General features: G+C 42.6%; 2 protein-coding genes across 3 annotated transcripts in view; one reads left to right on the top strand and one right to left on the bottom strand.

Annotated features, from left to right (window-relative positions):
• Positions 1 to 15,806, bottom strand: part of LOC133140614 (glutathione hydrolase 1 proenzyme-like) — a 67,610-nt gene that overhangs the window by 23,748 nt on the left and 28,056 nt on the right. The gene's annotated exons all lie outside the window — the stretch shown is intronic.
• LOC133140970 (leucine-rich repeat-containing protein 75B-like) overlaps positions 1 to 15,806 on the top strand; it is a 38,663-nt gene that overhangs the window by 5,397 nt on the left and 17,460 nt on the right. The window contains exons 2-3 of the mRNA XM_061261304.1: positions 4,737 to 4,865; positions 8,599 to 8,711. Of these exons, the coding sequence (XP_061117288.1) occupies positions 4,737 to 4,865; positions 8,599 to 8,711 (242 nt within the window). The remainder of the gene's footprint in view (positions 1 to 4,736; positions 4,866 to 8,598; positions 8,712 to 15,806) is intronic.

The raw sequence follows: 15,806 nt of genomic DNA, 5'->3' as shown, positions 1-15,806 counted from the left end.
GGTTTCAGTTATGAGAAAGAGTCCCCCTCCCCCAGTGAAGGAAAAGGAGTGAAGCTTGGCTGGATGTGCTGCATGCAGTGGGGAAAACACTGAATGTAATAGCGCTGCGATAGAGACTTGGGCTGTTTACTCCCATATTAATCTCCTCTTCCTTATTACAGTATTCTGTACCATATCCCAACTGATTAAAATGCCCTGTGTGCATTAAGCAGCGGGGTACATAACCACACACGTAATAATGTAAGTATCGCTTGGACGCTAATGGCGCTAGCTTCAGTGTGGCGAGGGATATTTATTTACATTCTCTCGGCACGCAGTGTAGCATAAAACAATAGCAGGGTATTTTTTATTGTGTCAAAATAAATGAGTTCAATTGTGGTGCGTGTATGAAACTCCTCAGTAATGAAATGGGGTATGTGACACAACGGGGGCCACAAGAGATTTGCAGTGCATTTGTGAAAGCTTTGTAAGCATTTTGTTGAGTGTTGTGATCAGTTTTCTGAATTACAAAGGGCATTTGTGTAGTTTAATGGGTAAGGAGCTGGGCTTGTAACCTAGAGGTTGCATATTTGATTCCCAGTTAGGACACTGCCATTGTGCCCTTGAGCTTGGTACTTGAATTGCTTCAGTGTAGTGCCCTAAATGGATGCTATGTTTAAAAAAAAAAAAAAGCTAAATGTAATTACAACTACTTGGTACCTGTATTGTAAATCTGCTAAAATCCATAGCAATGCATCATCTTTCATAACATTATAATGGGGGCCTTTGCTTTCATAGCAATCTCCATCAGCCCATAATACATAAAACATGGCCAAAATCGAGGTTATACAATACATAACCAAGTGCACCAGCATCTTATTAGTGGCATGGCAAGTCATGCCTCTGAAGAAGACGACCCATTTTTTTGTTATGTTTTCCGTGTGCATAATCGTTATCCAGGGATCTACGCATCCTTTGATAGGATTGGTAAAAATAACAATGAGGACTATTACTGTTGGCATGCAGCCACTTGAAAATCCTTTCTAAGCATGGATACAGCTAATGAAGGCTCCCGTTTACTGGAGCGCGCGCTGGGCTTGCTACCGCCGGGCGTGCGTGCAGAGAGACGAACATCATCGGCATTGCAGTTCTTCGAAGTCATTGGACAACATCTCTGACCACCGCAACTACAATTTGTGCTCATTAGCTCTCTGCACATCCCATTTTCTCCTTTCTCTCTCTCCCTCCCTCTCTCTCTTTCACTTTCTCATTCCCTCTCTGTCTGTGTGTCTCTCTTGCTCCTTTGACCAACAGTTAGTTTTGAGTTAATTACAGTGAAGACATGTCTACACTGAGCAGAGTGTAGCACATACTTAATCAAGGAGAAGGAATTGCCCAGGGGGGCCGTACAGCTCAACAGACGTATGAAAGGCTGCCTGTGCTCCGGCCCTTTAGATGAACTGTTCCAGTCTTATTAACTTAGTCTCAGATTCATGTTATCAGTCAGCATAGAATTAACCAGCTTGCTGTTGGCTGAATAAGGCCGCGCATAAGCAATCATGCATTATTGCGGACTGGGATGCTGCCTTCCCGCTGGAACGGCTATTCTTCATGAAAATCACTAAATGGTTGATTCAGATTTTTTGGTGCAATTTAGCCCCCCTCCTGCCCCTCAAAAAATATATTTACTTCTGTATCCACCTTCAGGATGCTGAATCACTGGATTGAGCTATTCGTTTTCTTAAACAACTACCTGCGGGATTTAATCAAATGTCCTTGTGCAGGCTGCAGAAAATGAGAGAACAGGACAAGGAAGGAAAAGATAGGAATGATTTTTACGCCTGTCGGAGGGTGGCGGTCCCTGGAAGAGGAGCTGCTTGACCATTTTGGCTTTCTTCTATTTTCTGCTGCCATCCTTGTTAGAAGAAAGCCAGTAATCTGTGACCTCTGCCTTCACACTCAAGATGTCCATTATAATCAGGGCCGTCTGGTCTGTGCCCGGCTTCCCATCTAACGATCCCACGCTCTCATTACCGGCCTTTTTGTGTCCGTCTCCCTGCAAAACCGCAGAGTCCCATTAATGAGAGCTCGGCAGAGCAGCCTCGCACTCGGACCTGCCACTCAATGGCGTGTCGCTTTCAAAACACAAACACACACACAACACCAAATGATGAGCTCTAACACACAAAAGAAAAGTATCTTCTTGTGAATACAACTTGTTTAAAAAGTTTTAAAAACCATCAGTTGAAGACCCTTTTTTTCCTTCTTCAAATAACACGGTTTATGAATCACTGGCATATGTTGGCTTGTTACTAGCATTTTGTGTGTATAAAGGCAGTCATAGTCAGGCTTATGAGAAGATGTGAATGTTACGGAATGGGAATCAAGCAGCCAAAGGCTCCCCTCCCAGTTAAAAAGAACACCGAGTTCTTTCTAAACTGTCGTAATCTGACCCTGCATACAAACGACTGTGGCTGAAGCAGCACTGTGTTTTAAGGATGCAAAGGGAACTGAATCACAGACAGTTGGCTATTGAATATTCCCTGTCTGTTGATCTCTGTATCTAGAGTGTTGCAGAACTGTTGGGACTCTTAGTTTCCATAAATGGTGCATTTTTGCTTTTTAAACAGGCTACCATTTTAAACAAACTTGAAGAGATCCACCCCGGAGTGTGGCTTGTTTCTCACCATGCCATCCCTTTTGCAGCAAGAGCAAGTATCAAAGCAGCTTCGGTCTTGACATATATGCCACCCGGAAAATTGCATTTACAACAGACAGGGACATATTTCATGCTATTAGTGAATCCTGCCCAATAAATCCGTCTATAAAATATACAGAAGCAATTAAATAATAGATTTGCGGGACCAGACTTTCAGAGTGCTACTTCTCTGCATGTGTAGGGAGAGAAAGAGGGGAGGAGGAGGGAGAGAAAGAGAGGGAGGGGGAGGGAAAGAAAGAAGGCGAGGGAGAGAGATTCCCAGTCTGCACCTGTAATAAATGAGACTGCAGGCCTCCTGACAATACAGTGGCAAAGAAATGCTGATGGGGGCTTTTTCCTCTAAGGCGAATGTTTAGCTTGTCAGCTCCCACCCTGGCAGCCCACTGTTTTATAATCTGCACAGCCCTACGCTCCACAATATCTTATCTGAGGTTATGGAGAAAAGGCCGCCTGTTCCTTCAAGACCTGTTGTGTCTGAGGTGAACTGTTAGCCTCCTTGACATGGGACAACACCCTTTTGATGTCTGTCCTGTGATGTGGGGAGCGAACCCACCTGAAAAATGCAGCCTCCCCTCTGACTTTTATTTGGTCTGTCACTGCAGAATAGTGTACCAGCTGTAGCATATCTTTCTCTCTCTTGCTCTTGCACTCTCTCTCTCTCTTGCATACACACACATGCACAAGCACGAAGACACAAGAACACGTCCAGGGGCTTGAGATACCGTTCCGGGGTTTTTGTTTATTTATAACTGTGGCAGAACTGACAATGTTAGACTCGAGGCAGTTCTCTGCAGATGTGTGCTGTTCCTCTCCAGCAGAAACTGACAGATGAGCTCCTGTCTCGAGCAGGAATACGCTGTGCCGTATTCAGGCTCTGGACTCGTGACGAAAGGGTCTTGGGGAGAAAAAACATCCTGGGTTGGAGCGCCACTTCTGTCGCCCAGAGCTGGGTGCTTTAATGTGAATTGCTCTGGCAGAACCAAGGGCATAAATGGGCTCCAAAATATGCAAGCCACTTTAGATAAAAGTTTGAGCGTCATGAATGAATATTAATAGCAGAAAAGTGTAATGTATTTTTATCTGCCCAATATGACTGTCACAGTTATAATTAGATCAAATGACTTGCACTTCATGACTTCCTGCAAAACACACCCCATCTACCTTATGGATCGAGTCTATTAATTAAGATAGTTAAATAAGCTAAGGGTGGTAATTAATGCAAAAACACATAACTTTTCAGCGTGATACACAAAATCAGGGTTGGATCTTTTAACATCCGACCTGTTGAAGATATCTTGAGAGATGCACAAAATCCTGCCCGTGAGAACCAGATGACTTCAGCTTACATTTGAAGGCCTTTTTGAAAACACTCACAAATATAGAAATGCCTCTTCCCGTTGGAATATACACTCACTGAGCACTTTATTAGGAACAAAAAAAAACAAAAAACATCCAGTTGGCAGTAATTCTGTGGGCAGAATGTTAATGAGAGAGGTCAGAGGAGAAGGGCCAGACTGGTCAAAGCTGACAGGAAGGTGATAGTAATGCAAATAACCACACATTACAGCAGTAGTGTGTAGAAGAGCCTCTCTGAACACACAACGCATCAAACCTCAAAGTGGATAGGCTACAGCAGCAGAAGTCTAAAAAAGAAGTAATAAATACCTATTAAAGTGCTCACTGAGTGTATTTACATTGAGGATATAGCTGAGGCAGCTTATGTAATGTAGCTTATGTTTGACAGCTGGGTATTTTCACTCATGTAGAGTGCCTTGCTCGCGGGTGCAAACCCCTCATGGGATTTCAACAGCCTTGTGCTTATTGAAGTTCCCCAACATCTATTCCACACTCTCTCCCTGGAGACAGGAGTCAAGTGTAGAATCTCGTTTTTAAATAGATAATAAAAATACAAGTATTTCTTCAAGAATATGAGACTTTTTCACCTAGCAAGTTAAAGGTAAGTGTTGAAATATACAGATGTAACTGGTCTTTCTCATAATTTCTCTCAGCTGATTGGTTTTCTTTCTGTCTGTTGAAGGACCTTGGTCTAGAGGGAACATCTCTCAATGACATTCTGTATAAGAACGCAGCTTTTCTGAATCTGGTGGACCCCATTTCCCATGAGCTTCTCATCAGCCTGGCCCGTGACATTCAGTGCCCCAAAAAGGTGAGTTCTCCTGCAGCAGCCTAAAGCCTGAATTGTACTCGGTGTGCGACCCTTGCCATATGTCAAAAATTACGTCTTTTGTTGTCCTGGACGACGTCATACTTTGTTGCTCATTGTGTATTTGACAGGATCAGCCAGATGGAACACCGAAAGTCATTGTCATGGACACGTCTTGTTTAAAAAAAAATGTAAACAAACGGTCAGGAGTTCGACTGTCAAGAGTTGTCAAACTGTCAGGAGTTTGACGTCTCGTTACCATAGACACAATAGAACCCTCATCGCAGACCCTTGCCGAAGTATTCAGTTAATGCGAAACATTATGCAACATTTTCATTTGTGTTGTGCGACTCTTATCGCAAGGGCTGTACAATGAAGTATAAATCAGGCTTTATAGTCCCATACAGGACACCCCACATTGTGGTAATGTCCTGAGGGGGTCTGTGGATCACAAAACCCAATTGTGATTTTGGGGATATATTCATAAACAATGAAGAATTAGGAGTCATATATATAATAATGAGGATTCATTTACTTCTGTTATCCTATCTGTTTGAATGGACTTATGTCCTTGAATGGACATAAAGTCACTTATTTGATTTTGGATTTAGCTCCCTACCTGTACTTAACAAGCGTTTGAGGCCAGTCCAAGGGCATGTGTATCTATCTGTCTGGTTATCCATGCAAAAAAACCTGGAAAAAATCTTGCTCTCCCGGTACTGTTGAACGGCATTTGGTTTCAGGTTTATTATCTTCATGACAAGCAGTCTTGGGTGTGTGATGATGATGCAGACCGTTGCTGTAATCTGAGAGGGGAGGCAGTTTCTTTGCAATAGGAATGAATAGGATGCACTCAGGCCAGGGTTTGCCCACGTAAATCTGCAGTGTTTGATGGGAGGAAGCGGGCATGGTGTCTGAGTGGAGACCGCCTGTGCTGCTATGGAGTGGTCGTGACTGCTCGTATTTTCGGGACGGCGGGAAGGTCAGACGATATGCAGCAGGAGGGGCGGGGATGAGGGAGGAGAACTCTGGACTCTGAGTGGCTCACTTCCCCTGTCTCTGGGCAGTCTGCCAGGTGAATCACAGGAGGGGCTCTGAAGCCTGTAATATACGTGGGTCACTGATTGTTCTCCATAAAACAAATCCAAATCACAACTGCTTTCTGTCTGTCTATGTCTGAGCTTTGTAGTGCCAGTTAAAATAAAATAAAACAACCATTGTAGAGATTGATTGTCCTTATTTTTTGGAATGTGTGTTGGGGGAGGTCGCAATTCATTAAATCCTGTGTGTAAGTCTGTCAGTCAAGCGCTTGAATAAAAAATAATACAAAAATCGCAAAGCAGAACCCTTCACTTCCAAACAGAAATTTATATGTGCCTTTTTTTTTTAAAGGTCAACCCCTGACACACGTAGTACCCGAGTGTTTCCCCAGCACCAAATAGTATTTTCGTCTTAAATCTTAAATGGAGAATCCCCTAAGCTGGTCTGAGCTGTATTAGAATCCAGTGCGCATTTGCAGGAATGAATTCCCTCCCATCGCCCCAGTGCACATCGCAGTCTCCGGCCCTGTTGATCTAATTAGCTCACTCATGACGAATTGCGGCCTGCTCACCAGGGGACAGTAGAAAGAGTGAGGAGTGCATGGCTGGGTCTAATACCACCCCCCTCCCCCTCAGGCCCATGTCCGTGTCTGCTATCCCACAATCCCGAGCGGTGAGGCAGGAGCACGAGGGCATCAGCCCGCTTGCTCATCATGTAAAACGTCACAACTTGACATTAACAGAACTGAAAGAGCTCAGTATAGACTGCTGCTTATCTGAGGAGATCTCAGAACATCAGGGAGCTGTCAAGCTTTTGTCTAATGTGTCAATATCATCCTCTGTGTGCTGCAGTCTTCTGTATTTAACATTTTGTAGAATCGTGACATGCAGCGAGATCCTCATTTGAAAAGATTAAAAAAGGAACATTATTTAAACACCCAATCAAGACAAATTCTCAGAATTATCTTGGAACCAGTTATAATTTTGCCACTTATGATTTCAGGACCAAGAAGAATCATATTTGTTTACACTGAATATTTATATATTCAATTGATGGCTCATTAAGAATCTCATGTATTCTACAGACAAAGGTGATTTATTTTAGAAAGATGGTACCTCAGATGACAAAGATGGTATCTCGGATGACAGAGTTTACTCTGAGATTTTTGCAGCCAGTGCAGAGACATGGATGGAGCTTTGCCAAAATTGTGAAAAATGTTGACCTCCATCATGAGGACACAATGGCACAGGACGCAAAGACATGCAAGGTGCTATGGGTAGTTTAAAGCTCCTGTCAAATGAGATGCCCTTTTGAAGAAAGGAATAGGACTGGTTTTAATATGTGAAAAGTCAGCCCGAATGGCTTCATTGTTAGAATGTTCTGGATGTTCCGCAGGACTGCCCAGGCTCTTCTCCCTTCTTTGCCATTATGTTCGTCCTTGTGTTGTGCCCCTGTAATTAGATTCACTCTTCTTCCTTGGGCTCAAAACAACTAAATTGGGTTTTGTTCCCGGAATATCCCAAGGCAATGGTGTTTACTGGCCAAGAGTGACAGCTGAGAGAACACTGCGTGTGATAATATTAGAGCCTCTTTCCTTTTTGTTTAAATTGGGATAAGCCTTTGAAAGGATTGGACCAGAGCGTATCACCCTGATCTCGGAGACGAGGCCTGCCTTAAGGGAAGGAGAGCCGGCTGTTTGTTGGGAGAGATCGGCGGGGTTGTGCAGACCAGGCATCAGGTTGCAGGCTGTTTGCTCGACAGCAGTATGTGTTGCTCAGGTACACATCACACTGTAGCACCTCCGCCACTACCGCGGTGTCACACTGTGATCCGTGCCGAAAGCAGTCTGATCACACTGACAAACACTCTCCTCTAAGGCCTGTGAATAAGGAATAAATGAAATGCACAAAAGGCATTCACATTCTTTACCAGCGATATTGTGAAGGCTTTTATTCACATTTACATGTGTTATCCCCTTTTAAATGTTAAATATTTTTATTTTAAATTGATCTGCACCCCCAGGAAGACAAAGTAAAGAGCTAGTTAGCGGTTCTTTTCATGGTAATTCATTTTTATTTTGTTGAAGAGGGGTTTCCTGTTCTCTCTGTACTCATGTACTGCATAACCAAGGTACATGAATACAATTGAATGGATCATTCTAGAATAGAATAATTTTGTGAACATTTGTGGTTCAAGGAGTACTTCAAGGAGATTTAAAAATATATTCTTTATGGGTAGGTCACCATTCAACCAAGTGGTGATTGAGAACTGTATATATCAGAGAATGAAATCTGGAAACTAGGAATGAAATGTATTTTAAAGCTAACTGTTTGGAAAAACGGAACTGTAGACTTCACAGAACTGAACTGTACTTTCCTCTTGGGTCCTGAATGTATTTGTCCCTGTGTTTGATTTGCACTTCATTGTTTGTCGATCTGGATAAGAGCGTCTGCTAAATGCCTTTAATGTAATTTAATGTAATGAAAACTATAAAACAATAGCAGAAAGAAACAAGCCGACCGATAAGAGATGGAGATGTAAGCTCTCTATTACATGTGGAGAGAACTGGGAGCTTGGCAGTTGAAAATGTTGTACAACATTTTCGGGCAAGCAGATGAATACAGATTAACTTGCGGTAATCATGTTAGCTCCGAGCTTTTCCTAATTAGCCATGTTCCATTCTGTTTGTCTGTAGGATGTTGACACTGTGAAGTCTTCAGACAAAATCTGCAGACAACTGATCTACCACCTGACCCCTCACTCCAAATGGCTACGTCAGAGCATGCCCAGAAGGAAGTCTCAGGCATGGTGAGTCCGGTCATCTGTCACAATGCTGAAGTCTGCACCCCTGCTACCTGCCCCCCCACCCCCCCACTGTGCTGCCATGGTCCACACGCCATTAATGCCAACTAAACCACCGTCATTTCTCATCACATATACTTCTTGTGTGGATCAGATGCCAAAAATAATTTAAATTAGAATTAAAACCCCAAATAGAAAACATGTTTAACATTCCATCGGGGGACTGTCTGGAGGATTTTCCACTTTTCAATCCTGCCCTTTATAAATGACGACTATATAAAATATGGTTGAGCATATGTGAATATAATTGGTTGTTAAAAGAGAGTACCTCACTCTAAGGTGACCATGTCCTGCTTTTGTTCCTCGCCCGTGTCTTACTGTATGTCTTAATAATAAGTAAATTAACTGAGGGAAATTAGTTCCTTCTGACTCATTGTAGATTTTGATGGTAATTGAGCCTATTAACATGAACATCACACTTCATATCCCTGCATTACTCTTAGAAGAATGTATTGGGTAGTACTACAACTCCTGATCATTTCCAGGGAAACTGATATCTAGCTGCCTTACATGTTTTTTGAAACTAATAGAGAAAATGAGCATCAAAATGATATTTTTTCCTGAATAACAGAAGCAGATACTGTGACACTGTCGTGGGTTCACTTCCTCTGCGGGAAACAAATAGCACTACACACAGCAGGATGTGCGTTCTGAGTTTTCAGCCTGAAAACACGTTCGCAGATGGACCAAATATTCTGTTTTATACCCGATTCTTGTGAAGGTTGTTTTGAACAAACGGCTGATCTGGGGTTTAGAGCTGATGGGCTCAGACAGGAGCAGAACACTCAGTCACCTGCAGGTAGTCATCCACAGGGTCTGAGAGCAGACTAGGTGCTGTACATCTGCACGGATGTCGTGGCTTGTATTTGTTCAAAGCGAGCCTCAGCTGGAGTGTACAGCGTGGAGCCAGTCAGCGGATGCGGTTAGCACGCTCCGACAAGTCAAATCACATCTTCCTGCCAGAGGCATTACCATCGATTGGTGATGCCTGCTTGGCTTCCCGGTGCCAGGCCTGGGTAGCTCTGCAGACAAGACCGTAAATCTCTATGTATGCTAATGAAGAAATCTGATTTAAATAACCACACATCTCCCTGCCAGCAAAATGGCCCTCCTCACGTTGTTGACCTAGCAAGCAGGCATTCGGGAGTGCCCTCAAGAACAAGAAATGAAGAGCAAAGCTGCATTCAAAGTCTCATTACGCTCCGCTGTAAATCCATTGGATGTGCTCAATAAACGCACGCCCTGGCTGAATTACCAAAGCACCATGCTCCATTACACTCAGTCTCCCCTGAGAAAGGTCCCAGCCCAGGGGGGGCTTTCTGTTCCCCCGATCCGGGGGAGGACACGGGCCGGAGTCTCCGGCGGGCGGGCGGGAGGGTTGGGCGCGTGACGCACTCGCCGGGAGAGAGCTGCGATCGCAGGCGTGGCGGTGCTGTGTGTTTATGCGCTGAGACGTTTCTGAGGCAGTGTGTGCCTCTGACAAAGGCCTGAGACACGCCTGGCTCCAGGCAGCCCAGAGGGGACCACTGGGCGGAATGAGAAGTGACAGTCACCTCTGTACCACGGCGAAGTCAATGCCGGAATGTTCCGCCTGACGACGAGGGACCAGAGCCATACCGGTACAGATGGGGCGGCTCAGTCAGCTGCTCGTCATACACTACCTCTGTCGTGTGTTTGAGTCTGTGTGTGTGTGTGTGTGTGTGTGTGTGTGAGTATGTGTGGGGGGATCCCTCTCTAAAGAGGTACATACATATGTAGATGATCAGATTGATGTGCATTAGGAATGCAGCGGTTTTTGTAAAGAAATGAACTGTTCAGACAGAAAGCACAGTTCAGTTCACACATGTTTGGTTTGCTTTTCCTCTTTTTTCTAGCTATGTTTTCAAAAGAAGTACTCACACATATCTGCTTCCTTTTCAATTTTTCATGTGAAGGAGTATTGGCCATTTCATACAGCACTGAAAACTAGGAATACAATGATCAGTTAACTCCGGATGCTGTCATTTAAATACAATTCTGTAAATAAATTTAAAAAAAACGTTTATTTAAATAAAAAATTCCGGTGAACTATTTGTTAAGACTAGCATTTTGTTGCCGTGAGTGCATCTTATAGTTGAAGCTCCAGTAAAATGGTCTGTTTGCAAAATGGAATGAGAAAAAACACAATGGCAGCTCCTCTGACATTGTTTAATCTGCCATTTGAGGGCCTTATAAATTTAGCATTAACAACCGTGGATAGAGTGATGTCTACAGTATGTGCAAGCATTGCTTCACAAGTGTGTCATATTGTAATGCATGTGTCAGAAAGGATCTCGATGCTGATATCACCCTGGTGTGTCTGTTACAAGTGCAAGATATACAGATCATCATATCCAGCATCATGCTTTACCTTTTGTGAGACAACTTATGTTGCAACCATATTGCATGCATTTTGATAGAGTAAAATCCTGCATCTACATAGTCTACATAGTAATACAGTTTGAGATCATGCTGCATTTTCTGATGATGGCATTAGCCTGTAATGTGGGTAGTATTTTCTATTTGAAAATTACAAATGGCACTTTTTGAAAGAAAACGTGTTTGTTCTCAGCCTTTTGAGAATGATCTGATTACACGTTGATGACTATTTTAAAAAACATTTTGGTCAGTTAAATGATAATTTAATTGGCATTGGCACTGGCACTCTTTTCTCTGCTTTACCAAAAAAGTCAAGAACCAAACAAACAAACACCAAAATAGTGAACTGAACAGATCTGTCCCATTGCACCCCTATTGTTCAGTGATTTATCAGTAGTATAGGCTTATATGCAACTGCTTGTTTAGATGTTATATTTCTCGCAGTATTGATGTTGTGATTAAGCTTGTACTCATTGCAGTGTTTCTGCTGGTGTTGCAGAGACAGGAGAGTCACTTGAGCATTTAACACAAATATCTTTGGAGTATAAATGCTGAAGGTGATTCTAGGAGAGGCAGGGGGTGGTGCCAGGCGTTGTTGAAGTATGGAGGGTAATTAAGCAAGGCTTAGAAAGCAAAAACCATTTTACTTGCATCTGCCGGACTGTGTAATTTGTATATAGAATCCCAGCTGATGGTGCAGCAATCACCAGTGGTGCAGCTGATGTGTTTAGGTCATAACGGTCATGCAGACTGCTGAGTTAATGAAGAAGAATGCTCTGTTTTTCCTAGCACACCCTCAGAATGGCATAACCGCATGATGCACAAATATTGTGGATCAGACTTTAGCAAGCAGGTAATTTTATGCGGTCGGGAGCCATCAGGATGGTTAATGACTTGCAGAAATCCAAACGATGAGGCGCTACTGTAGCATGTTAAGAAATTCACCTATGAAAACAAGAAAAAGTAACAGGCACCGAGGGCAAGTGCGAATTGAGATGTTCTCATTGTCATTACATTAATAATACCTGCTGAGCACTCAACTTTTTGTGACCAAGCAACTTTTTCTGGGGGAAATGTCTGTACTGGGCTAATCTTGTCAGAAACAGGAAGAAGAAGCACCTGCTTCTGGGAATAATACGAAACCCAAAAAAGCCTCCTCATGAAAAAATTCCAGAGAAATCTATTCTTATTCAGTCGGTATGAAAGTGGTTATTGTACATTTATTGAGTCATTCAGCAGGCCTGCTGGTGCTAAGTGACAGTCTGACACGTTGTGGAGCAGACAGAGGCAGCACTACTCATCTCCTGTGTCGTGTCCAGGCACTTGCTTGCTGCAGGCTAGCCAGAGACACAACGCCTTTTACCATTCACATAGCATTTCATGTAGGGCTCAACACAACCTGGAATCGTGTAAAGCATTTTAAGCTGAACAAAATCATGTTTAACTACTGCCTGGAGGTACAATAACTTTAAAATAACTTTGCTGTGCCCGGTTGATTTACAGCAAAGCCTACTTATGAAATAGAATCATATTATTGAAACGTGAAAGAATTATGCAAAATTTAGTTCAGCAATGTCCTTCTTCTTAGCCAAGCGCATTCTGAGAAGCCTGCTCAGTCGCATCCGGGACCCAGAACACAAATGCGCTTGAAGCAGTGTTAGATATGGCACTCTCGCGATGCCTCCCACTTGGGACGGTGGGGTGCATTTTGCTGTTGTCACCCCGTAGGTGGTCACACATGTTAGCTTGCCTTCGCACTTTCACTGCACCCCTCCCCAAACTTATCTCAACACGCCCGTTCGAACGTCATGTTGCCTTTCCTGCTGAGATGTGCTGCAAGACGGGCTGCCTTTGTTTTCTCATACAGAGCAGTTATTTGGAGCAGTTGTTTTAGATTTAGTTTGTATGCTATGCCCACTTCAGGCCTTTCTCTGATGTATCTGCCAGCTATTCTTTTTGAAATCAGTGTAAGAGGTAGCAGTGTGCTGTAGTGCTTACCTGACTGGATCACCACCCAGAAGGTCGTCTGCACAAATCTCCCTCTGCTCTTTTATGCTTTGTGAGCATTGTTTTGTGTGGTTTAGTGTCCTGCTGTTTAAGTGGCTGTTGCGTTAACTACAAACTACCGTATGCAAGCCACCACTGGGCTAGGGCATAATTTGAGCAAATGAAAGGGGTCGTATACTTGGTCATGTGTTCATTATCTTTGCAGCACATTAAACTGCTGGGTCCAAGCCCAACAGAATTCAGCTCCTACTGGTTTGGGAAAAAACTGGGCCTGTGTGCAGCTGCTGAAAGTCCAGGCTCTCCCCCAGTGCAGTGTTGGGACATAATTTCCCTCAAGAACCATTTAAACAAAACGGTGGTCAGACAGAAAGCACATCTGTAATTACACCCTTTTTTTTTTCTTTACCCCTGAAGTTCCCCTGAAAGAAAATGTTTTCCAGGAACTACCATTAGCATTAGCATTAGGAGACCGCACATTTGAGAGAGCCCACTTGCTGCAGAACAGCAGCAGCTCTGTCATGGCTCACAGTACATACTAGGGTTGTGCAGTGACAACTATCTGTATCTGCATCTGTTCAACCAAAATAAATGATCTGTAATCATATTTGGTAAATAGGGAGTGGGAGTGTTGTGTATCCACTTGTCTTGCACTGTTATTTACAGCGTCTGTTAACGTCTTTCAAAATGCATTAATGTGTTTCGTTGTTGCTTATTCTTTACTAGGACTTCAGTACTCGATACTATATTAGTACATACTATACTTGGTACTAGATTAACACAGAACATCACTAGGCAGTAAATGAGTTAATGATAATATGAGTCAACATGTAGAATTGTGAGGGAACTGAGATTGGGAGCGTTTTCTAAATGTAAATGTTTTTCTATTTTGTCTTTTGTCAACATGCTGCAAGAAAGAGCCTCCTTGCTGTCTAATAAAGCGAACAGTGATGGATGAGTTCTTCCGAGTTTGTAATAAATCATAATGCTCCAGCACACATTGTGTAAAGCAAAAATATCCTGCATGCATGTTTCCATTGACAATATTTATATATTTGTACATGATGAGCAGAATTTGAGAAAGGGTGCTATCATGTGTTAATGAAACATTTGGAATAACACTGATATTGCAACAGCTTTTCATAAGTTCCAGCAAAATTGGCTTCTGCTTCTTTAAGAGACATTTGTGAAATATTTATTGTGAGTTATATTGCCATCAAGGTTTATTAACCTGTGTACCAACCCATTATTGCAAGGCAAGCATCCATGAGAGACTCTCTAACTTGCAGCTAATAGTTTTCTTAACACAGTTGAAAGAACAATCTTGAAGAAACAGCAAACAAAAATTCCAAACCGTGCTTCAACAGGAGTGACTTATACCATCTGGTCAGTCTGACAACGATGTGTGCAAACCTTAGACTATAACAACAACAATCTATAATTTGCTAGCAGTCAAATCTGATCTGTTAAACATGCCCACATCATTACATTACATTCCTTACTCCTTATTCTTTTAATGTCACTGATTGATCAGATTACTTTTATCACTGGGAATCTGACCTTTATGATAGCTAATATTTCTGCTCAAGGTGATTGAGTTGGCCTTGTGGTAGTTATTCTTGATCTCAGTGCAACCAAGACTGAAGACTTGATAGGCTTGCCCAGGTAAGGTTTCATCAGTAATAATTTATGATTCCATTTTCCATTTGTTTTTGTGAACTTCCAGTGAGGCATGTACTGTGCACTAAATGATAACTAGGCAAGACTGTTTCTTTCAGGAGTGTTTAGTTAGCCTGCAGAATGAGAGGTCAGTCAGTTTTCCATTCGGGACAAAAGCTGTATGTACTCAACTACAGAGTCAGTGTGCTGTTCTCCATTATGAACCTAAGAGCAGACGCCAGGTCATTTTAAATAATGTGCTCACACTTTCAGTAAGCTGAAAATAATTATGGACTTCAATGTACCATGATTGATGGGTGTTCTATAGTGCTGTTTGTCTTAAATGAGCATATGCTTTCCTCTGATATTTTTCATTTTTAGAATTGGTTGCAATCAGTGAAGTGACAATGATCGGAAAATTAACAGAACATATTTTTGATGTGAAAATAAATTGAATTCCTGACAGATGCAGAGTGTGAAGTGTGAAGACAATGTTTTTTTTCACTGAGAACATTCACGTTAATATAGACATGCACTGGTTGTTGAAGACAATAAGACACTAGGGATAAGGCTGCCTCGAAGCACCAACTTGTTGCAGTGTAAATCCAATGCGAAATTAGAAATCGGACAGAGTATCTGGTCACAGATAAGTATTGGCTTCGAACAGGTCTTTGTTATGTTCTCTTCTGTATTACTTTTTGGAGTGAATGACTCAGACTGGCCAGCCAGAGCACTGGGTGATGTAGTAGTCTTTTTGTTGGCCTATAATTTGATTTGGTCCAAACTCCTGGCTGTGATATGGGAGACAATAAGACATTAGACATGACAAGGATTGCTCTGTATTTTGAGAGGTGTTGGATTTGACTCCTGCCCGAGGCTATGGAATCAGTGCTGAGAGATCATTGAAAAGTGAGACTGTTTTGTGCTGTAGAATCCTGAAACGTTGACTATCTCCCCCCACCTGCAGATTTCACAGATCTT

Source organism: Conger conger, chromosome 11 (assembly GCF_963514075.1).
Source record: "Conger conger chromosome 11, fConCon1.1, whole genome shotgun sequence".
NCBI classification, from domain to species: Eukaryota; Metazoa; Chordata; class Actinopteri; order Anguilliformes; family Congridae; genus Conger; species Conger conger.
Note: the sequence above shows the minus strand (reverse complement) of the source record. Positions and strands in the feature narration are given on the sequence as shown.